Source organism: Nansenia antarctica (assembly GCF_963989245.1).
Source record: "Nansenia antarctica genome assembly, chromosome: 1".
Taxonomy (NCBI): Eukaryota; Metazoa; Chordata; class Actinopteri; order Argentiniformes; family Microstomatidae; genus Nansenia; species Nansenia antarctica.
The window spans coordinates 26,006,105-26,028,708 of record NC_137674.1 but is presented as its reverse complement, the minus strand read 5'-3'; the positions used below and the strand labels follow the sequence as shown (position 1 = coordinate 26,028,708).

Sequence of the window (22,604 nt, the reverse complement as noted above, 5' to 3'; positions counted from 1 at the left end):
CTGTGAGATGGAACCTTTGTATTTTATTAATTACTAACTAAAAAAATAACACCACACAGGCATTAATAAACACCTAATGGATCAGATTATGTAAAAAAACTCAATTTTGACCAAAAATGGAGATAGAACCTTATAATTCTAACGTCACGCTATGACGATGAAGCGTATGACGCGTGTCCTGGTGTTGTTGACTAATCTGGGTGGGTTGAACAATGACCAGCCAGCAGCCGGGGGACCAGCAGATGGGGATGAGTCAGGGGGCTGTGGGATGGGAGACTAGGGGGACTATGTAGAATGGGGGTACGTTTGACAGGGGAACAATGTTGCCCTTCCACCCCCCCCCCTCTCACCTCTCAGATGCCTACACACACACCATGTGATGGAATAGCGAGTGGCGGAGGAGACCCCATCTGTTCTCCATTCCTTCACTAAGTTTCCCTCTCAAACAATAGACCCCCATACTGGGCCAAACCTCAATGCATCACAGCCCAGTAATCCCCCCCTCCCCCTGTCATATCGTGACGTTAAAATTATAAGGTTCTATCTCCATTTTTGTCAAAATTGAGTTTTTTTACATAATCTGATCCATTAGGTGTTTATTAATGCCTGTGTGGTGTTATTTTTAAAATGTTGACATTTTTGAGTTAGTAATTCATAAAATACATCTGAAAAGAATGTTAGTTTATTATAGAGTACTTCTGGGATTCTATGTAAAATAATGTTTGTGTGAATGAGTTACCCTATGTATGTCATGGGTCTGTGTCCTCTTTAAATGTCTCTTATGGATCACCATGTCTAGCCTGACCCCTGACCTTCCTTGGGGCCCGTGTCAACACAATAGCTCTCTTGTCCTTTTTGTTAGATACCCCCTCGTCCCTTGTATCAACCTTGGCCAATACAAGTTAGCTCGTTTAACAGCTGACATGCACATGAAAAAGTCTATCATCCACATGATGAAAATTGACGATTTTACTCACTAAGTAAACAGAGTCAAACAGGATTTCCTTCGCCCATTATGTGAGTCATCAAAGACAATTATGTATTTTCTCTTTTTTTTGTCACAGCGCTGGAACGCTCATGAAACAAACACAGAGGAGTATGAGGCGGAAGGTAAAACTACAATACTTACAATGTCCACTTCTCTGCTGTTTGTCATAATTTAACAATCTAAACAATATGAGATGTTTTTTGTTTGTTTGTGTGTGTGTCTGTGTGTCTGTGTGTGTGTCTGTCTGTGTGTCTGTGTGTCTGTGTCTGTGTGTGTGTGTGTGTGTGTGTGTGTGTGTGTGTGTGTGTGTGTGTGTGTGTCTGTGTCTGTGTCTGTGTCTGTGTCTGTGTCTGTGCCTGTGCCTGTGGCTGTGCCTGTGTGCGTGTGTAGGCCAGCTGCATCTCTGGAACCCAGATGATCCCGCCGCCCCCCGTGCCTCCCTCGTACCCCTCTCAGACCACCTGGAGGAGAGGCTGCGCCGGGCCTGTGAGGACCTGGCAGTGTCGTGGGATGGATGTGCCAATTACCACGAACTGCTGGCCGTCTGTGAACACCTGGGTCTGGAGGTGAGAAGGAAAGAAAGAATAATAATAATAATACATTTTATTTGTAATGCACTTTACATAAAGAAATCTTAAAGTGCTACAGATTAAAAACAAGAAAAAAGATAAAACAATAAACATTTTCTAATTAAAAAAGGCTAATAAAAGGCTCTATATAAAAAGAAGAAGTTTTAAGGCCTCGTTTAAAAAGCATCCACAGACTGTGGTGCCCTTAGGTGGGTCAGGGAGAGCATTTCACAGCCTGGGAGCAGCCCAGCAGAAAGCCTGATCCCCCATGGTACGGAGCTTGGTGGTCCTGGGGGTCTTGAGGAGATTGGTGGCAGTAGAACGGAGGGTGCGTGAGGAGGTCTGAGGGGTATGGAGGAGTTCCTTGAGGTAGGGGGGGGGGGGCAGTTCCGTGAATGCACTGGTGGGTGAGGAGGGAGACCTTGAATTCAATTCAAGAAGGGTCAGAGTGAGCCTAGAAGGGAGGATGTCTGAGTACATACTGAGTAGAGCCAGCTTGCTGATTTGCATGCCTGTGTCTCTAGGTGACAGAGGATGAGCTCCAGTCCCTGGGTGGTGAGGGAGTCCTGGGCGTGCAGGAGTTTCTGACCCGGGTCCAGAACCACAGCAAGCCCTCCACACCCTCCGCCTCCACACCTTATAGACAGCTCAAAAGACACCACTCCACACAGGTAAGCTCCGTCTCCTGTACTGTTAACACTACAACAGCCGTGCCTATTTTACCGACTAGTAGAGCCGCCTTGGGGGTCAAATAGACCCCCCTTTTTAGAATGTAAATCTGCTATTTACACTGAGAGATCACTAGAGGGCCACTTAGCCTGCCTCCTACACAGAAAAACTGCAAAACAGCTTTATACTGTCTTATCCTGAAGTGATTTTGAAAATGTAAGGATACTGGGTGGTAGAACGCACATATCTAGGAAAAGTCATGAAAGGAGGGTCCTGAAATGTGATCTAGTGCAAAGATATAATTTTCGTTTTACTCACAGGGGTCACCGTGACTCCTCACGGCTCTTCTAGTGTTAAATACCATAGACTGTATAGATGGAGCTTAACCTCATCTTATCCACCTAATTTTTCTGGTTTTCTGCTCGAAATGACATGCCCACAGTGAATATAGAATATCTCCACAATCACAAGGGCCTTCATAATGAAATTGTTATCAAATGAAAGCTAACACCTGTGGGGTGGCTGTAGAAGTGTCAGAATCAAAATCTATGTTACTGTGTCAGAGCAAATAGAGCTAGAACATTATAAAACATCTCAAATTCAGTCTCCGCCTAAAAAAACAACAGCTTTTACAGTGAATATCACCTTGGAAACCTGATGAATAAGCCCAAATCATCTAGAAATCAGTACTCCAGGGTCTTATTAGTACTTGTGCCAAAGTCGATGCTAGTAATGTGAGCAAATGCAACTTTGTACCTGTTTTAGTACAGGTATGTTTAGGCGGACACCTATATGTTTAGGCCATTTGGAGATATGTTGGCACCATCTTTGACCTTTGACCTTTCTCATGTATCAGATTTTTTATTTTATTTTTTTTGGGGGGGGGGATTTTTTGGGGTTGGCCGACCAATGGTATGGAAATTCGGCGTTGAAACCGAACATGACACATTCTCCAGTTGGAGAAAACTGGATGTGACTTAGGCTGTGTTTACCGTCTCTGGAAAAAAATGGTGGCATCGTATAGCATGCAAAATGTGATATCTTTGAAGAGAATTGATCGAGGTAAACTCTTTATATCACTTCGGATGCCCATGGGGGTCCGTTGGCTCCTATGAGGTTTAATAAGAGGCTAAAATAAGCATTGACACTTCTTTTTATGAATCCTTTATTTAACCAGGAGAGTCATATTGAGACAGTAGCCTCTTTTTCAAATAAACTCTTAATACATGCACATCATACCAGGATTTATATTTTATAATGACATGAGGTTCTTTTTTTTAAAGTTCTTTTTTTCTGAGTCCCACTGGTTTTAAGTAATTTTTTTCTGAGTCCCACTCATATTTTTCATTTTATTGACAGATACAGTAGAGATTTAGACAGGAAGGATGGGTGAGAGAGAGAGGAGGGATGACATGCAGGATATGTCCCCAGCCGGAATCGAACCGGGGACCCTGCGGTTTCATGGTCAATGCTTAACCCGCTACGCCACCTAAGCGCCCCGTGAGATGCTGTTCTGAGTTGCCCTGGCCTTGTTTGAGTTGCCCCTCTGTTGCCCCTCTGTTTACAGCCGTTTGATGAGAGCGGCCGCAGGATAGCCACTCCCTCAGCCATGACCGGCACCATCGGGCTGCGTCTGTTCTCCAGCCTGGATGATGGGACGGGGTACGCCCCAGTGGAGTACGTCCTGGACGCCTGGATGGAGGAGGGCATCGAGAACAGCCCAGAGATCTTACAGGTGCCGCCATTTTACCATTTTACCACACTTCACAGTTGTTCAGTTGTTTATTTATTTATTTATTTTTGTTTGTTTGTTATTGTCAAACTAGTGATATTGACATTTCCTGTCTGTGTATGTGTGTGTCTGTTACTCTGTCTGTCTCTGTCTCTCTCTGTGTCTGTGTCTCTGTCTCTGTCTCTGTCTCTGTCTGTGTCTCTGTCTGTGTCTGTCTGTGTCTGTCTCTCTCTCTCTCTGTCTCTCTCTCTCTCTCTCTCTCTCTCTCTCTCTCTCTCTCTCTGTAGGCGTTAGATTTTAGCCTGGATGGAAAGGTAAACCTGACTGAGCTGACTCTGGCTCTGGAGAACGAGCTGCTCGTCACCAAGAACGGGATCCACCAGGCTGCCATGGCCAGCTTCAAGGCTGAGATCAGACACCTACTGTGAGCACAATCCTTGAATTCATTCTAAAAGGTTGCTTTAGACAATCCGTGACGTTAGAATTATAAGGTTCTATCTCCATTTTTGTCAAAATTTAGTTTTTTACATAATCTGATCCATTAGGTGTTTATTAATGCCTTTGTGGGTTCCACACAAAGGTTCCATCTCACAAAACATAATGGAATGTAAAAACGTTGACGCTCAATATCTCTGAACTACCCTAAACGGAGATAGAACCTTATAATTCTAAGCTCACGAATCCTTTATATCATTCTTGCCAACTATCAAGAGCTTTGATGTAACTCTCCGCGTGGCCTGCTCCTCAGGGCGTGTGTGGACGGTGAGCTCAGGGAGAAGGAGAAGGTCCGCTCCGACCTGGAGAAAGCAGAGAAGATAAAGACTCAGCTGGCCACGGAGGTGGACGAGCATCACTCTGCCATCGAACACATGAACGACCTCAATCTCAGGTAACCCATCTAAATGGTAAATGGACTGACTTATATAGTCGCCTTATTCCAAAGCGCTTTACAACAGCCTCTCATTCACCCATTCACACACACCAGTGGCGGCAAGCTACCATGCAAGGCGCCGGCCCGCTCATTGGGAGCAATTTGGTGTTCAGTGTCTTGCCCAAGGACACCTCAATGCGTGGCCTGCCGGGGCTCGAACCGCTGATTTGCCAACCTTGCGATCATTAGACGCTGGCTCTACCTCCTGCGCCACAGCCGCCCCCCCCATCTCTTCTGCATTCCCATCTTCTCCTGCTCCCCTCTCTCTCTCTCTCTCTCTCTCTCTCTCTCTCTCTCTCTCTCTTTCTTTTTCTCTCTCGCTCTCTCTCTCTCTCTCTCTCACTGTTGTTCCTCTCTACTCCACACCTGTGTGTTTGTAGGAAGCTGGAGCAGGACCATAAGGAGAAGCTGGCAGCGGTGAGGTCAGAGCTGATCGGAGAGATGGATGTGATCCAGGTGCAGGCTGGCCTGCAACGTGAGGAACTGGAGGCGGAGATAGAGAAGATCAGGGATGACGAAACCTTTCTGAGAGAACACCTCTCCATCACTGTCAAGGTGTGTTAGTAATAGACCTGAGGGATCTAGTGACCAGTACCTAGAGGACCTGAGGGATCTAGTGGTAGACCAGTACCAGGGGACCTGAGGGATCTAGTGGGTACATATCTGAAAACCATGTCAGACATGTAGTCGGGAAGCGAGACCATAAAATAAATTCTACAACTAAGGTAGCCAGTGCAGCGATTTTAAAACAACACATTATAGATTTAGGGCCAACATATAGTAAAGTGTGACCTTTTAAACTAGTAAACCTTACTATACAGCCATACAGACGTCAGTAGTGCTAAATCAATAAAACGTGTGATTGAGTCGGTGTAAGTATGATGTGGAAGGTCTGATGTCAGTCTGTATCTCTCAGGAAAACAGGCGTCTGGAGCTGGAGCTGTTTGACAGCACTGAGAAACTGGTGGAGGCAGAGAGCCAGGTCAGCAAACTGCAGAAGAACCTGGACAATGTTCTCAAAGAAAAGGTGAACAAGAAATACTCAACCTATACCAGGGTATCAAGATATGGAAAGTTTGATTCATGAACCGAGGTTGTACATTGTTTCCCTTTTTTAAATGTATTTATTTTATATATGTTTTTATATTCACTTTATGTTCTTATTCCTGTTGTAAAGCACTTTGAGCTGCAATTCTTGTATCAAAGGTGCTATATAAATAAAGCTTTACTTACTTACTTACTTACTTACTTACTTACTTACTTACTTACTTACTATCAATATCCAGCCAAAGCACAAGTCCTAATTATAGTACTCACTGTATGTTTCACACATTGTATGATCGTGTTAATAAAATAAAATGTTTCCTCAGTTCGGGGACATGGACCCAGGCAGCGCAGAGTTCTTCCTCCAGGAAGAGCGTCTCCGACAGCTTCGTGGCAGCTATGAGGAGCAGTGCAGGGTATGGCCATTCACTGCAACCACATAGATAGCTTAGCATCAGAATGGTAAAATGGTAAATGGACTGCACTTATATAGCGCCTTCTTTGCTGCTCCAAAGCGCTTTACAACGGCCTCTCATTCACCCATTCACACACACATTCACACACCAATGGCGGCAAGCTGCCATGCAAGGCGCTGGCCCGCTCACTGGGAGCAATTTTGGAGTTCAGTGTCTTGCCCAAGGACACTTCGAGCCAGCCGGGGCTCGAACCGCCGATCTGCCAACCTTGTGATCATTAGACGGCGACTCTACCTCCTGCGCCACAGCCGCCCCATAGAAAGATGATATTCCACTTCAGCATACATGTTTTGTATAATTTGTTTTAATGTGTTTGTCAGGCGCTGCAAGATCGTATCGATGAGCTACAGGCCGAGCTGCAGGACTTCCACAGCCTGGGTCGGGTCACTCAGCTGGGCGTCAAGCCCTTCCTCTCAGAGGAGTTTGAGAACAAGAGCCCCGGTATGGAGTCAGATCCAGGTAACCCACAAAACTCTGATGTGAAAATCATAGAGACCTTTTGTGGACAGCTGAGGCGCTGATGAGAGCATCATTGGGCGGCTGTGTCTCAGGAGGTAGAGCCAGCGTCTAATGATCGCAAGGTTGGCAGATCGGCAGTTCGAGCCCCGGCTGGCCACATGTCGAAGTGTCCTTGGGCAAGACACTGAACCCCAAATTGCTCCCAGTGAGCAGGCCGGCGCCTTGCATGGTAACTTGCCGCCATCGGTGTGTGAATGTGTGTGTGTGTGTGAATGGGTGAATGAGAGGCCGTTGTGAAGCGCTTTGGATAAAGGCGCTATATAAGTGCAGTCCATTTATCATTGGCTCACTGAGTCTTGTTTTTTTGCTCATGGTCTGTTTGTCTGGCTCCCCAGGTATAGGCTCAGAGGAGGGCCAGCCTTTCAACATGAGCTTGGAGGCAGAGATGCTGTTGGAGCAGCTGAAAGAGCACCACCTTCGGGAGATGGAGAGTTTGCGCGCTCAGCTCGAGACCAAGGTGAGTCAAATATCTAGGAGTCTTTCACTGCACTTAAAAAAAAAGCTTAAGTACTGTATTGTACTGCACTATACAGTCAGTACCATGTTTCTCCTTCTGAGCCAGATTTGATGGTGTCATTGCAGGTCAGTGAATTCGATGAGAAAGTGGAGGAGCAGAGGACGGCTCATGATGAACAGAAGGCAGCCGTGTCCCTCCAGTACCTGAAGGAGATCCAGTTTCTGAGGGAGGAGATGTCCAGTGTTCAGAACCGAGCCCATGAGCTCCAGAGCCGTCTAGAGCAGGCAGAGCTGGAGCGGGCCGATATGGAGCAGAGGCAGGCAGGGGAGAGGGAAGACCTAGAGAACCAGCAGGAGGAGGAGATCAGCAACCTCAGACAGGAGCTGCTGGAAGCCCACACGCACGCGGCTGATCTAGAGGAGCAACTCAAGGCCCTGGAGACTCAGCAGGCTGAGGCTGAGCTGGGTGTTGACGCTAAGATGGAAGAGCTGAGGAGGCTGCACGCAGAGGCGCTTAACAGGCTGGATAGGGAGCATGAAGAGCTGCTTCAGGTCAGGCTGGAAGAGGAGAGAGGGGAGCTACAGTGGGAGAGGGCAGAGATAGAGAGGAAGCTTTTGGAGGAATGGGAAAGTGAGAAGGGACAGTTACAACAAAGCTACAAAGAGGCACTGAAGGCAAGAATAGAGGAGCTTCAGGCCGAGCGTGAGGAGCACGAAATGAGGCTCACTGAGGAATGGGAGAAAGAGAGGGCTCAGATGGATGAGCAGGGTAATGCGTCTCTGCAGGTGGTGTTGGAGGAGGAGATGTTTAGACTGGCGAAAGAGCAGGAGGAAAGGGAAAACAGGCTCACTGAACAGTGGGAGGTCGAGCGAGCCCAGCTTCAGGACTACCAGGAGGTAGCTCTCCTTGCCAAGATTGCAGATGAAAGGGAGAGGCTACAGCAGCGGCATGAACAGAGGGTGAAGAAGCTAGAGGAGGAGTGGGAGAAGGAGAGGCTGCAGCTGGAGGAGGATTATGAAGGGATGCTCCAGGACAGGCTGAGTGAGGAGAGGGAGGAGAAGGAGGTGCTGGAGAAGAGACTTGGGCAGCTGATGGAAGAGGAGAAGACTCATCTGGAGGAGAGCCATAGAGAGACCGTGCATGAGCTCAGTGCCAAGCACACAGAGGAGAGGGACAAACTCAGCGGTCTACTAGACAAACTACGAGAGGACATTGCTGAGGAGAGGTGAGAGGTTTTGGGCTTTTGAAGGCCATAGTGAAATGCTTTTTGGATTTTGAAGTGAAATGGCCATCAGCTTATATCTAAGATGTTGTCTTTTGTTAAACTGTTTTAGGATATATTCATGTCCCAGTAAAATAAAAGCCTAAAGCCTACAAGTACTTGTGAGCTCAGAATTATAAGGTTCTATCTCCGTTTAGGGTAGTTCAGAGATATTGTGTGTCAAAGTTTTTACATTCCATTATGTTTTGTGAGGAGGAACCTTTGTATTTTATGAATTACTAACTAAAAAATGTCTACATTTAAAAAATAACACCACACAGGCATTAATAAACACCTAATGGATCAGATTATGTAAAAAACTAAATTTTGACAAAAATTGAGATAGAACCTTATAATTCTAACGTCACGTACTGTAATACATCAAATGCTGTGCTATCGGGGGTGGGAACTGTGGGGCCATAACTGTTGCTGATTAACCATGAACAGGAAAGAACTGGAGAACCACTTCTCCCAGAAAATCAAGGAGGTGGAGGCTCGCTTCTCAGGCGATCAGGATGCAGTTTCGACGCGTTTTGAGACCGACGTGTCCAACATAGAGCAGCACTACCAGAGTGAGCTGAAGGCCCTTTCGGACAGTCATGCCGAGCAGAAAACCAAATGGGAGGCAGAGATTGAAAACGCCCACCAGGAGGCTGAGGAGCAAAGGACAATTCTGAAAGAAGCCATGGCCGCAGAGCAGGAGCACCTCAACCGGGAGTTAGCGAAAGAGCAAGATCAGCTGGAGAGTATTCATAAAGAGAAAACGGATGACTTGATGGCTAAGAACCAGGAACTCCAAGTGGAGCTTGACAGTTTCGTTAGCTTAGCCCAGACAAAAGAGATTGAGCTGAGTAGGCGGCTTAATGATCTTCACAATAGGTTTCAGGAGAACGTAGACACCAAAGATGAGCTCCTGGCCCAGTCAGAAAAGAAGGCACTTGAGATTGAGCTACTTCTAAACCAGGCAGTGGAGGATTTTAAGCAGGAGAGGGCGGAACTTCAAGGAAGCCTTGCTGAACTTGAGGCAAAGCACACTGAGGTGCTTTCCATGGCTGATAAGCAGTTTGAGGAGAGGGGCAAACTTTTATCAGAGTGTGATGACATGAGGTTAAAGATTCAAGAGCTGGAGATACTCCTAAACCAGGCAGTAGATGATTTTGACCGTGAGAGGCAAGAGCTACAAGAAAATACCTTAGAACTTGAAGTTAGGCTAAAAGAGAAACTTTCCTCCTCTGAACTGCAGGAGAGTAAGAGAGTGAAGAATGAGAAAGTGGGACTTATGTCAGAGAGGCAACAGCTTAGTATTAGAATTCAGGCGATGGGAGTTGAGCTCAATCAACTTTTAGAATCTACAGACACAGCAGAGGACAAAGAAATCGAAGAATTGAATGAAATAAACTCACCACGTGAGGAGGAAGAAGAACTAAAGGCTGAACCTTTGATGACCTCATCTCCTGAAGAATCTCCTGAACCATGTTCAGAACACATTAAAGTTAGTGGTGGTGGTGAGATATGTGACAATGAAGCAATAGCTATTCCAGTGGACAGGGATTTCATTGCTGTCCAGTCTGTCGCTCCTGTGGAGCAGGGACAAAATAATGTGGTTGAGATGATTGAATCCCCTCATGAATCAGAGGGCAGTCCTGAAAACATTATCGTGGAAGCATGTGATCGAGAAGTGACTGTCTCAGATGGCCTCGACGACCTAATAGTGGAATATGTAACGTCTGCGGAAAAAGGACAAGATTATGATGTAGGTGAGGGAGGGACTGAATCTCCTGAAGATGGGTGTGCCGTTCCAGGAGAAGACGAATTCCAAACTGCTGAAGATCAGGGTGAAGCAGAGGACAACTTTAATGAGTATTCTAACGAGGATGTCATAGAATACCTTTTCCCAGAGTATGAATCATTTGCACTAGAGGACAACCCTCAAGTTGTTGATGCTGATGAGGATGAAGGCTCTTCTCCTCATAAGGAAGTGAAAAGTCACGTGACTGTAATTGACCCGTCTTCCCCGGAGGAAAGAAATTATACTGACTTCTGTCTTCAGAAGGAAACTCAAGATCTAGAAAGTGACATAGAACTGATTCCTCAGCTGCAGCAGGAGTGTGACGAGGCAGGAGACGAGGTAGATTTGTGTGAGATTATTAATCTGGGTCAGGTTCAGGGCCAGGCCAGCTGTTTGGCTGAGGTACAGGACAAGTATGACACTGCCACAGAGGAGGACCTGCTGTTACAGCAAAAGATTACCATACTGGAAAGTCTTTTAACGGTCAACGATGAAAAGATCGCAGCTGGCCAGCAAGCACTGGAAGACAACTGCAAACTCAAAGCTAAAATGTTGGAGCAGGCCACAGAGATGGAGATGAAGGCCTCCGAGCTGACAGACCTTCAGATCAGATATGAGGAGTGTATCTGTGAAAATGTCCACCTGGGGGAGCAAAACTATACGTTGGAGAAGAGGGTTATGGGCTTTGAGAGCAAAGTGCACATCATCCAAGACTTCCAAGATCAGCAAGTAGCGCTGGTGGGTGAAATTGCCAGGATGAGAGAGGAGAACGGCAAGCTGACTGCCTTAGTCAGTGAGTTAGAGAGGCAAGATGAACTTCTACTGGCCCTCCAGCAGGAGGCTGAGTCCACTGAGCCTGCCCCAGAGGAAGCTCCTTTCCTGGACCTTAGCGCCCAACTGGAAGAAAAGACCCAGGCAGTGTCCGACCTGGAGGACTGCTGCACAGAGTTTGAGAAGCAAAACGGCATGCTTCGCAGAGCACTCACTGACCTACAGGACAACTCACTGAGGATTCATGAGAAGATGCAGGCCCATAGGTAACTTGGAGGAAAAGTAGGATCCCATCCCTTTCCACTGCAGCTTGCTTAACCCCATTACTTCTAGCTGTGCTTGTCTTCTTAATGCAGCTTCCTCTAGCACCAGATGTAGTGCCGTCACTCCTGTAACGAGGCTCTCCAGACACTCCAAGACTTGCATGTGTGAAGTGATATTGATAGACATTTTGTGGCTGTGCTACAATCCCATAGAACACCCTTGTGAAACTGGCCAACCAGCTTGTACTGTGTCAGTGTGATATATGCATGTCGTTTCTCTTTACAAGAGTGCCCCTCCCACCCTTGATGTACAGTATGGATTTCTTTTGATGTGCACCTCAAGAAATGGATACTGTTTTGTATACTATTGTTACCGTATTATTAACAAACTTTCAACGTACGACACTGTGCTAAATGTGTTTGTCAACATGTGACATGTTGATGATGTGCATGAATAATGTGAGTTTCTCTGTTTGGTGTAGAAATGAGTCTGGTCGTCTCACAGGGGAGAATCTCGTACTCAGACACAAGATCTCTTCATTGAAGGAGGAAGAACTAAAAGAGACCCAGGAGGAGATGCTGTAAGAAACATGATCTTAAACTGTTGAGGATATGACAGAATTATTTGGGCCATTTGACTTACCCCATCTCCCTTGTTTTAGTTTGAAACTCAGGAAGGAGAAGATTGCTGCACAAAAGATGGCAGAGAGTTTAAAGAAACAGGTGATGGCATCTAAATCAACCCAAACTTAGTTTTTATGCCTAAAAAGGCTTTTTCCAAATGTGGTACTATGTGTTGAATATGCTTGACTCGCCTGCCAATTCTTTCATTAAAGCCTGTAGACTGCTTTCAAGACAGAAGACAAAAGTCTTAAGGCTAAAGGCAATGCAGGGAGCTATGTAACTCACTACATTTTAGCTTCTAATGGAACCAGGTGCTTTTATATGTGGGGGGGTAATGGTCAACTTAAATGCATCTACCCCTTTAGGTCTCAGATCTACGCCTCCGGAGTCAGCAACTGGAGGAGGAGAACGGACTCCTGTCACAGAAAAACGCTGAAAATGCAGCCGGTGTTGAGGGACTGAGCCAGCAGCTGAATGAACTGCTCAGACAGAGTGAGAGACAGGAGGCAGTTAGAGATGCTGGTCCTGTGTCTGCTGATGAGAAAACAAAGGTAAGCAATTGCTAAGTAGTTTCAAGGCTGATGTTTGCACATATTTTGTCTTAGTGGTACCTAATTAGTGGCTGTTGTGTTAGATGGCAGCCTGTGTGTCTGCTTTGGAGACAGAGTTGACAATGGCTCTGGAGGCCCAGCTAAAGCAGCAACTCTCTGCCCATAGAGAGAAGGTGAGCCTTGGGAAAACAAACACCATAATGAATCCAATATAAACATCATACTATGAAGAACTTAACTTAAGTTTATGGATTGTTTTGTAAAAGAAAAGAAAATGTACCTACACATTCTTGCGTTCTCTGTGTATCTCCAGGTGGCTAAGATGGGTTCTCTGGAGAGCCAGTTGACCCACCTCATGCAGGAGCGTCAGTCTGCGGATAAGATAACCCAAGGCCTGCGCAGCCAGCTGTCCAAGGCTCAGGAGAGAGTAAGACTTCTCTAATTACATACAAATCACAAAATGGTCTTGGACCAAAATACATATCAGATCTCCTCCCACCCTATTCCCGCAAGGTCCCTAAGGTCAGCTGAGGCTAATCAGCTAATCATTCCAAGAGTAAAAAGAAAACACGGTGCAGGAACAAACTCCCTGAATAAATCAAACAGGCCCAAACCCTTAAAATATTTAAATCTAAGCTAAAAACCTTCATGTTTTGCAGCACTTATGATTAAACACAAACACTTCTATCAATGTATTTTATCTATTAACCATTGTCTTCTTAAATGTTATATCTATTTACTTCTTATATTTGCTTGTATTCATTGTAATGTTTATTTTCTTACTATGCTACTCTTGCTGTATTTTTAAATAACGTATGTAAAGCACTTTGAATTGCCCCTTCATTGTATGAAATGTGCTATACAAATAAACTTGCCTTGCCTTGCCTAAGCACTCTGACAACCTTTAACAACGTTCTATGAATCACTCTTGGTCAATATGATCAACAATTTGTTTAACAACAAAAAGATAGTGTTCGACAGTGCATGATTGCAGTTGATACTGTTTTGTGTTGATGTGCTGTGCAGTGTGTCAGTATTAATCGCCATGGTTTCGTTATAGGTCCAGACATTGGACGAAACTCTTCAAGCTGTCAACCTACAGAGCGGCCGCCTCAGGTCAGACCTCCGTGTGTCACAGCAAGAGAAGGACGCCCTGAAACAGGACGTGCTGTCGCTGCACAAACAGCTGCAGAATGCCAATGACAAGGTAAACCATCTAACATTTCATTCAGGAGGTGCTAATCTTTTCAGGTTATTGCTACATTGGGGCAGCTGTGGCGCAGGAGGTAGAGTCGCCATCTAATGATCACAAGGTTGGCAGATCGGCGGTTCAAGCCCCGGCTGGCCACAGGACATGTTGAAGTGTCCTTGAGCAAGACACTGAACCCCAAATTGCTCCCAGTGAGCGGGCCGGCGCCTTGCATGGTAGCTTGCCGCCATTGGTGTGTGTGTGTGTGAATGGGTGAATGAGAGGCCGTTGTAAAGCGCTTTGGATAAAGGCGCTATATAAGTCAGTGCATTTACCATTGACCTCTTATTTTTTAACTTCAGAACCAGGTCCTGGAGATGGCTCTGCACTCGAGTGGCTTTCAGAGCCAGCACAAGAAGCTGTACCGGGACGAGCTGGCCCGGCTGGTGGAGCAGGAGCAGCAGATGCTGAGGCAGGAGAACGAGAGGCTTCAGCTTGAAGTCCACAACACCAAGGGAGACCTCATTCACACCAGGGAAAAGGTGAGCTCCAGCCACATAAAGTTAAGCAATATCACACAAGAGAGAGTGCTGTTATACTGAATATCAGCACGGCTGTGATTCGGTCGTAGATACGAGGCCGCAGGCCGGGTAGGAAGACAATCACAGCCGTGCTGATATTCAGTATAACAGCACAACCTCGAGTGTGATATTGCTTTTATACAACAGTTCTACAGCGCAATTTATTCGTTAACAGTAATAAGCGACAACAGATTATGATTTGTTCGTTTATTTAATCATTTATTTTTTATATTTCAACAAAAAATAGTTCCGCAAATGAACTTCAACTGGACTGTTAAGTAACCTGAACACAAACATCCACAGGCTAGCTACTTTGTATTAACAGTCATTTCATCAACGGAACACCTGTGCTGCGGAGTGATACATATAGTTAAAAGTCCCAGTGCTGTTATACTGTATATCGGCACTCATGGAATGCCTCTTGTCCAATCAAATTACTTGGTCGGAACTAACTGTTGTATAATAAATAATACAAATTGAGACACTCCAGAGGTTTGAAGGGCTTCATCATATCGTGTTAGATAATTTGGGGAAAGTAGTGCAACCTGTTACACCGTTTTTGACAGGAACCCCTGTGTGTTTTCCGTCTGTAGACTCGTCAGCTTGAGGCCACCGTCCTGTCCCTTAAGCAACAGAGGCAGCAGGCCCAGTCCAGCCTGGTGAAGGCGTTAGAACAGGACAAGGCCTCTCTGACGCGGGAGCTGGACACTCTGCTTAAAGAGCTGCTGTCTGCCAAGAACAAGGTAAGAGCTGTGGGAATCAAATTGTTGGTGTGTTGAATACAGGGTTCCCGCGCTGGTCTTAGAAAGCCTTAAAGTCTAAAATCCAGAAATCCGACTTACAAGGCCCAAAAAGGTTGCAAATTTCAGTTATTAGGTCTAAAAAATTAGGCGCTAGGTCCAAAAAATTTGATTAGCTTGTCCTGCAAGGAAATCAGTCCGACTACATCTATTTATGTGGAAATTAATCAAGCTGGAACCAAAAAAATGCCAATTCGCTGCCCCCGGGAGAAATTATTGGCGAACGAAGCTACGGCAGGATGACAAAAAGCTATCATATGGTGTCGCGAAGAGGTCTAAAATTCTATTCAAAGAGGTCTAAAAAAAGGTCTAAAAAGGTCTTAGATTTGACTTGTTGAAACTTGTAGGAACCCTGAGAATACTTATTTCCCCCACTGTATACTGCTGCTGTATCCTGTACTGAGTGAGGGGTCTGGCACGGGTTTTAAAAGCTACACAATTATAAAAGCAACACAATTATACTGTTGTTTCTTTCAACAACCCCCGCCCCCCATCCCCTGAACATTCCGTACTTGTGGTAGCTGTAACTGTGTAGAAAACATGTCTGAATAAATCTGCTTAGTTTTTATGACTTCTCTGATTTGCCTTTTGCTCATTTGCAGGCGTGTGAGGATGGTGAGAGGCTGAGAGAATTGGAGAGCCTTCGGCAGGAGAACGAGGGTCTGAAGACCCATCAGACCCGACTGCAAACCCAGCTGGTCGAGGTCAGTTGGTTGAAGCCAGTTGGTTCAAGTCAGTTGGTTGAAGTCAGTTGGTTGAAGTCAGTTGGTTGAAGCCAGTTGGTTGAAGTCAGTTGGTTAAAGTCAGTTGGTTGAAGCCAGTTGGTTGAAGTCAGTTGGTTAAAGTCAGTTGGTTGAAGCCAGTTGGTTGAAGCCAGTTGGTTGAAGCCAGTTGGTTGAAGCCAGTTGGTTGAAGCCAGTTGGTTGAAGTCAGTTGGTTGAAGCCAGTTGGTTGAAGACAGTTGGTTGAAGCCAGTTGGTTGAAGTCAGTTGGTTGAAGCCAGTTGGTTGAAGCCAGTTGGTTGAAGTCAGTTGGTTGAAGTCAGTTGGTTGAAGTCAGTTGGTTGAAGTCAGTTGGTTGAAGCCAGTTGGTTGAAGCCAGTTGGTTGAAGTCAGTTGGTTGAAGTCAGTTGGTTGAAGCCAGTTGGTTGAAGTCAGTTGGTTGAAGCCAGTTGGTTGAAGCCAGTTGGTTGAAGCCAGTTGGTTGAAGCCAGTTGGTTGAAGCCAGTTGGTTGAAGCCAGTTGGTTGAAGTCAGTTGGTTGAAGCCAGTTGGTTGAAGCCAGTTGGTTGAAGTCAGTTGGTTGAAGCCAGTTGGTTGAAGTCAGTTGGTTGAAGTCAGTTGGTTGAAGCCAGTTGGTTGAAGTCAGTTGGTTGAAGTCAGTTGGTTGAAGCCAACTGAAGTCAGTACTGTGCCAAACATTCTCACCTCTTATCTTCACTCATACTCATTCTCATATTACTGGATCTATACATTCATCTGCCTCTCTCCATCAGACACCTATCAAACTTTCTTTTTCATTTTACATATTCTAATATTATATATATATATATATTATTTTTTTCTCATTGCAAGGTTCCCGCGCTGGTCTTAAAAAAAGCCTTAAAGTGTCAAATCCAGCAATCCAATTCACAAGGCCTAAAAAGGTCTCAAATTTCAGTTATTCAGTCTAAAAATGAGGTGCTAGGTCTTAAAAATGAGATCCTGCAAGGAAATCAGTCCAACCACCTCTATTTATGGGGAAATGAATCAAGCTGGAACCAAAAAAATGCCAATTCGCTTCCTTTTTTGTCTGTATGGCAGTGAAATCCCTAATGTCATCACCTCGAGGATGACAAAAAGCTATCATATGGTGTCGCGAGTAGGTCTAAAATTATATTCAAAGAGGTCTAAAAAAGGTCTTAAAAGGTCTTCAATTCGACTTGTTGAAACTTGTAGGAACCCTGTCATTGTCTCTCGTCTCTTCTGACTGTGTGTCTCCTGCTGTCTCTTCAGGCCCTGCAGGGTCAGTTCGGTGGCCTGTTGCCGGCCTCGCCTCACAGGATGCCTGGGGAACGAAGAGGACATCACCGTGGTGACGATCCAGAGAATGTCCAGGTAGGAGGGATCGCTGCAACCGTCACACCCTTGTTAGCCAATCACTTCTCTGCTGTTCCTGAACCAGCATTCCATATGTACATACATACCGTGAGCTTAGAAGGATAAGGTTCTCCGTCTAGGGTAGTTCAGAGATATTGAGCTTCAAAGTTTTTACATTCCATTATGTTTTGTGAGATGGAACCTTTGTATTTTATGAATTACTAACTCAAAAAATTCTACATTTTAAAAATAACACCACACAGGCATTAATAAACACCTAATGGATCAGATTATGTAAAAAACTAAATTTTGACCAAATTGAACCTTATAGTTCTAACGTCACGATACAGTCTACGACTGTAGACGTATGTATGTACGTATCTCAACATGTTCTTCACTTTATTTTCAGTTGCTCCTCCTCATTGCTCCTCATCAGACTTTCCCTGTTTTCCTCTAGTTTTTCATTCTCACAGTCCTAATTCCTCACACATTATCCTCTTGATGAAGCCCTCCTCTTGAGAACACCTCACTCTTCTCCTGGTCTTATATGCCTTGAATATACAGTATATGCAGCCTGCCTTTTGATGGGATATAATGGGAAGGTAGTGAACCACAAGCACCCTACATGCTGTCTCTCCGTTCTCACTTTGATGTGAAGAGTGAATGTACTTTATTCAAATCAAATAGACATCTGTTTTCTTGGGATACTTGACTAGCTCTTACTAACAGTTAGAGCATGTTTCTGAAACCCGATTCTTAGCAGGATCTCATAATTTACATATCCGTGTGCGTGTGGGTGTGCGTGTGCGTGTGCGTGGGTGTGCGTGCGTGTGTGTGCTTTCTGGGTTTGGTGTTTAAGGTGTGGTTTCTGTGTGCTGTATTCTTTATGATTTGTAGCTCACTGTCACGACACTGTCCTGCTCCACCTTGATGTGTGATGTGTCCTGGGGGTGGTGGTGTGTGATGTGTCCTGGATGTGGTGGTGTGTGATGTGTCCTGGAGGTGGTGGTGTGTGATGTGTCCTGGAGGTGGTGGTGTGTGATGTGTCCTGGAGGTGGTGGTGTGTGATGTGTCCTGGAGGTGGTGGTGTGTGATGTGTCCTGGAGGTGGTGGTGTGTGATGTGTCCTGGAGGTGGTGGTGTGTGACGTGTCCTGGAGGTGGTGGTGTGTGACGTGTCCTGGAGGTGGTGGTGTGTGACGTGTCCTGGGGGTGGTGGTGTGTGATGTGTCCTGGAGGTGGTGGTGTGTGACGTGTCCTGGGGGAGGTGGTGTGTGATGTGTCCTGGGGGTGGTGGTGTGTGATGTGTCCTGGGGGTGGTGGTGTGTGATGTGTCCTGGGGGTGGTGGTGTGTGATGTGTCCTGGGGGTGGTGGTGTGTGATGTGTCCTGGGGGTGGTGGTGTGTGATGTGTCCTGGAGGTGGTGGTGTGTGATGTGTCCTGGAGGTGGTGGTGTGTGATGTGTCCTGGCGGTGGTGATGGGGGATGGTTTTCAGTGTTTCATCCCCTTGTGTCATGAGGCAGAATCCTCTTCCTGCTTGTTAAACATAGTGTGTGTCCTTCTGTCCTATATTATATATGATGTGTCCTGGATGTGGTGGTGTGTGATGTGTCCTGGAGGTGGTGGTGTGTGATGTGTCCTGGAGGTGGTGGTGTGTGATGTGTCCTGGAGGTGGTGGTGTGTGATGTGTCCTGGAGGTGGTGGTGTGTGATGTGTCCTGGAGGTGGTGGTGTGTGATGTGTCCTGGAGGTGGTGGTGTGTGACGTGTCCTGGGGGTGGTGGTGTGTGATGTGTCCTGGGGGTGGTGGTGTGTGATGTGTCCTGGGGGTGGTGGTGTGTGATGTGTCCTGGGGGTGGTGGTGTGTGATGTGTCCTGGGGGTGGTGGTGTGTGATGTGTCCTGGAGGTGGTGGTGTGTGATGTGTCCTGGAGGTGGTGGTGTGTGATGTGTCCTGGTGGTGGTGATGGGGGATGGTTTTCAGTGTTTCATCCCCTTGTGTCATGAGGCAGAATCCTCTTCCTGCTTGTTAAACATAGTGTGTGTCCTTCTGTCCTATATTCTACAGTAGCTCGAGCCTTTTTGGGTGATTCCTCATTCGCTACACTCTTGTTATTTAGCGCAGTCGAGCTCTCTAACTTAAGTAGAAGTTCCCTACTCCCTAGTATACACTATTCTACAACTATTTAGCATAGTTTTGAGATGCTTATGGAAAGTGATTTTTAGTTTTTCAGTTCCCTCTGCAGACTGACTATTTAAAGCATCTGTGATGGTTTTGGCCTTTTGAAGGTTAAAGGGGTTTAGAGGAGGGTGGAGCCCTGGTGAAGTGTACCTGCCTTCTCTCTCCAGGGTCCCGTGGCAGAGCAACGGGCAGCTCACGCAGACAGCTACCGGAGGATCGGTGGACTGTGACAGCAGCTTCTTAAACCCAGCACGCACCTTTTCCCCCTGCCCCGACCCTCCTAAACCTCTCCCCTGAACCCCCTAACCTTCTCCCCTGAACCCCCTAACCTTCTCCCCTGAACCCCCCTAACCTTCTCCCCTGAACCCCCTAACCCTTGCTTGAGCACTGGAAGCAGGAACTTCAGGGTGCATGCTACCGTCCATCCTCATAGAAGACTGAAAATGATCTGAATATGATCCAGAAAAGGACATGAATGTGTAATGATGTTTTACTGCCGCTAGGTGGCACAGTACCTGAGGAAAATGGTGAACAACTTTCTAGTTGTTGTTTTTTTCTTTTTTTCTTTTTTTCTTTTTTTTTTACAAGGGATATCTAAAAGATAACATCAGCTCTACACAGTAAATGTGCTTTTGTTTTGAGTCAAAAACAAGATATTCTCTGATTACAGTGAATAGAAAGTTTCAACAAAATACATTGGACATCTTTTTTTTCAAAATGCTCTTTCAATTGATATTTTTGCACTTAACTGTATTAATGTGCATATCGATATACATGTACGCTGAGAGGCCAATGATGAAACGAAATTAGGCGATTGATTTACTTCACATCAGCCCATTGTGAGTTATACTTATCAATTAGGTCCTGTTGTGGGTTACTGCATAGTACTCATTTTTATACTGTAGGATCACAACTTCAAAATAACTTACTATGCTGTCCCATGCTCAATTTTGTATACCGTCCTTTTTAATGCTCACTTTATTCAATCATGCTTCAGCCACTTTGGATCTGAATAGTGGATTGGAAGCAGATGAGACAGAATGTCACTTAACAAACTACTGTAATTCAGTGTGTATTATGAGTACGTTAGTTATGTTTTGTGTTTGACAACTGTTCATTTTGCACTGTTGACATACAGTAGGATGTATGTATGTATGCCACTTGTTATTGTCAAGTCACCTCATCAAGTCCACCAAAGCTAATTAGTTTGTTTTACTGGGGGGTGGAGTCCTCCTCATGAAACAGGCTGGTGTCAGTGTGCATAAGCATAAGACTCCACGACTAGCATTCATCAAACATTGAGTCACATGTCATGCGTGCTTTACATTGTTTCAGTTCTGAGGACGATTATCATCTGGTGTTTGTGTAGAAATGATGATGGATGTGTGTGACATGGTGATGGTTCCCACAGTGGTGTAGCCGGCCACATGATTGACATTTATTTGTCCTTATTTTAAATGTGATTGTTTTAATGTTGATGTAGCAGCCAGGTTTACTCCAGGTTTACTCTCATTGGCCAGACAGAACCTTCATTGTTAGGTTTAATTATGTTATTTATTTATGTTGTTAGAATGTCTGACATTTTTATTTATGCACCTAAATTATGATTTTATATTATTTTGCAGAGTTTATTTAAGTTGTTGGATCAATGAGAGAAACCTAATTTTATAAGAATTTTGTGTTTTATTCATTTATTTATGTAATGGTTGCATCAAGGTACTTGAAAGTATTTTAATGGAAATAATAAGGACCAAATAAAGCATCTAGTTTAATCTGAGTTGTGTGTGTTTTTTTGCCTTGGAAATCTATCCTCTTATGGGATCCTCTCGTGGAGTATATTGGCATACACTTACAACATGTCTTTAGAATGGCAACCCATTACAAATCCGCTATGGTACACTGTTGATAATATCCTGTGTCTGTCTGTGTATATTTGTTCCCTCACCAGGATGAAAGGAAGATGCATATGATGAATATGGTGGGACGCATGCGGGAGATTGAACTGTCGCTGCATAATGTCAAGTTGCTGCTCAAAGAGAAGGTCTCCCAGCTTAAAGACCAGGTACGTGTTCATCTATAGTAATACTCTTCCTTTTTTGTTGTTGTTGGAAAGCAAATGAAATACTGTATCAGTTTGCAAGGTGATGAGGGGCTTGGGCGCAATTCCTCCCCCTCTCACTTGAAAAGCGTCAATCAGTGGTCTCTACAGTATTATGATTTCGTGACGTTAAAAGGTTCTATCTCCATTTTTGTCAAAATTGAGTTTTTTACATAATCTGATCCATTAGGTGTTTATTAATTCCTGTGTGGTATTTTTTAAATGTTGACATTTTTTAGTTAGTAATTCATAAAATACAATGGTTCCATCTCACAAAACATAATGGAATGTAAAAACTTTGACGCTCAACATCTCTTAACTACCCTAAACGGAGATAGAACCTTATAATTCTAAGCTCACGATTTGTTTACTGATGTCCCCTCTCCACTCTTGTCTAGCTGCACCGGAATGGCAAAGCTGACGTGTTGATCAAAGACCTGTATGTGGAGAACTCGCAGCTGCTGAAGGCCCTGGAGATGACCGAGCAGAGGCAGAAAGTGGCCGAGAAGAAAAACTACCTGCTGGAAGAGAAGATCTCCAGCCTCAACAAGATTGTCCGTGACCTGAGCCCCTCGCCCCTACCTACGGTCCCCTACCACTTCACCTGTTCCTAATATGCCTCTGCTCAATCCCAAGACTGAGAAATATGTGTCACGTTCTAATGCTTGGGTCCGCATGTCAGGATCTGATGGACTTTTCTTTCGAAAAATGTGAATACGTTTCCGCGTTGTTGAAAATCAACGACACATCGCTAGTCAACTAACACAGCTTGTTTTAGTTTTGTGAGCCTACTAACCATGTAAAGTAGTGTTATAGTAAACTAGGTAGCAGTGAGGATTACTCACCGAATCCATTGCCTTGTCGCAGTATTTTGGCTTAACTAGCGAGTTTGTGTTGTGATTCTCAACAACGTTGAAACGTAGTTCAGTGTTTCTCAAGTAAATTCGGAACATTTTGATTGGTTGCTGACATGCGGACCAAAAGACTAGAACGTGTCACATCACATGAAGCGCTCCGATTTCCTGAGCCTCTTGAAT

At 45.1% G+C, this 22,604-nt stretch overlaps 1 protein-coding gene across 1 annotated transcript in view; it reads left to right on the top strand.

Moving 5' to 3' along the window:
- nin (ninein (GSK3B interacting protein)) overlaps positions 1–22,181 on the top strand; it is a gene marked incomplete at both ends in the record, with an annotated part of 29,009 nt that extends 6,828 nt beyond the window's left edge. The window contains 25 exons of the mRNA XM_080543968.1: positions 1,065–1,110; positions 1,379–1,554; positions 2,082–2,228; positions 3,794–3,961; positions 4,246–4,382; positions 4,707–4,847; positions 5,270–5,444; positions 5,806–5,916; positions 6,260–6,349; positions 6,730–6,868; positions 7,264–7,385; positions 7,511–8,610; positions 9,094–9,893; positions 10,449–11,472; positions 11,952–12,050; positions 12,132–12,192; positions 12,459–12,644; positions 12,958–13,071; positions 13,705–13,851; positions 14,196–14,375; positions 15,008–15,157; positions 15,817–15,918; positions 17,208–17,309; positions 21,418–21,531; positions 21,966–22,181. Of these exons, the coding sequence (XP_080400094.1) occupies positions 1,065–1,110; positions 1,379–1,554; positions 2,082–2,228; positions 3,794–3,961; positions 4,246–4,382; positions 4,707–4,847; positions 5,270–5,444; positions 5,806–5,916; positions 6,260–6,349; positions 6,730–6,868; positions 7,264–7,385; positions 7,511–8,610; positions 9,094–9,893; positions 10,449–11,472; positions 11,952–12,050; positions 12,132–12,192; positions 12,459–12,644; positions 12,958–13,071; positions 13,705–13,851; positions 14,196–14,375; positions 15,008–15,157; positions 15,817–15,918; positions 17,208–17,309; positions 21,418–21,531; positions 21,966–22,181 (5,847 nt within the window). The remainder of the gene's footprint in view (positions 1–1,064; positions 1,111–1,378; positions 1,555–2,081; positions 2,229–3,793; positions 3,962–4,245; positions 4,383–4,706; positions 4,848–5,269; positions 5,445–5,805; positions 5,917–6,259; positions 6,350–6,729; positions 6,869–7,263; positions 7,386–7,510; positions 8,611–9,093; positions 9,894–10,448; positions 11,473–11,951; positions 12,051–12,131; positions 12,193–12,458; positions 12,645–12,957; positions 13,072–13,704; positions 13,852–14,195; positions 14,376–15,007; positions 15,158–15,816; positions 15,919–17,207; positions 17,310–21,417; positions 21,532–21,965) is intronic.
- Between the last annotated feature and the right edge of the window lie 423 nt (positions 22,182–22,604).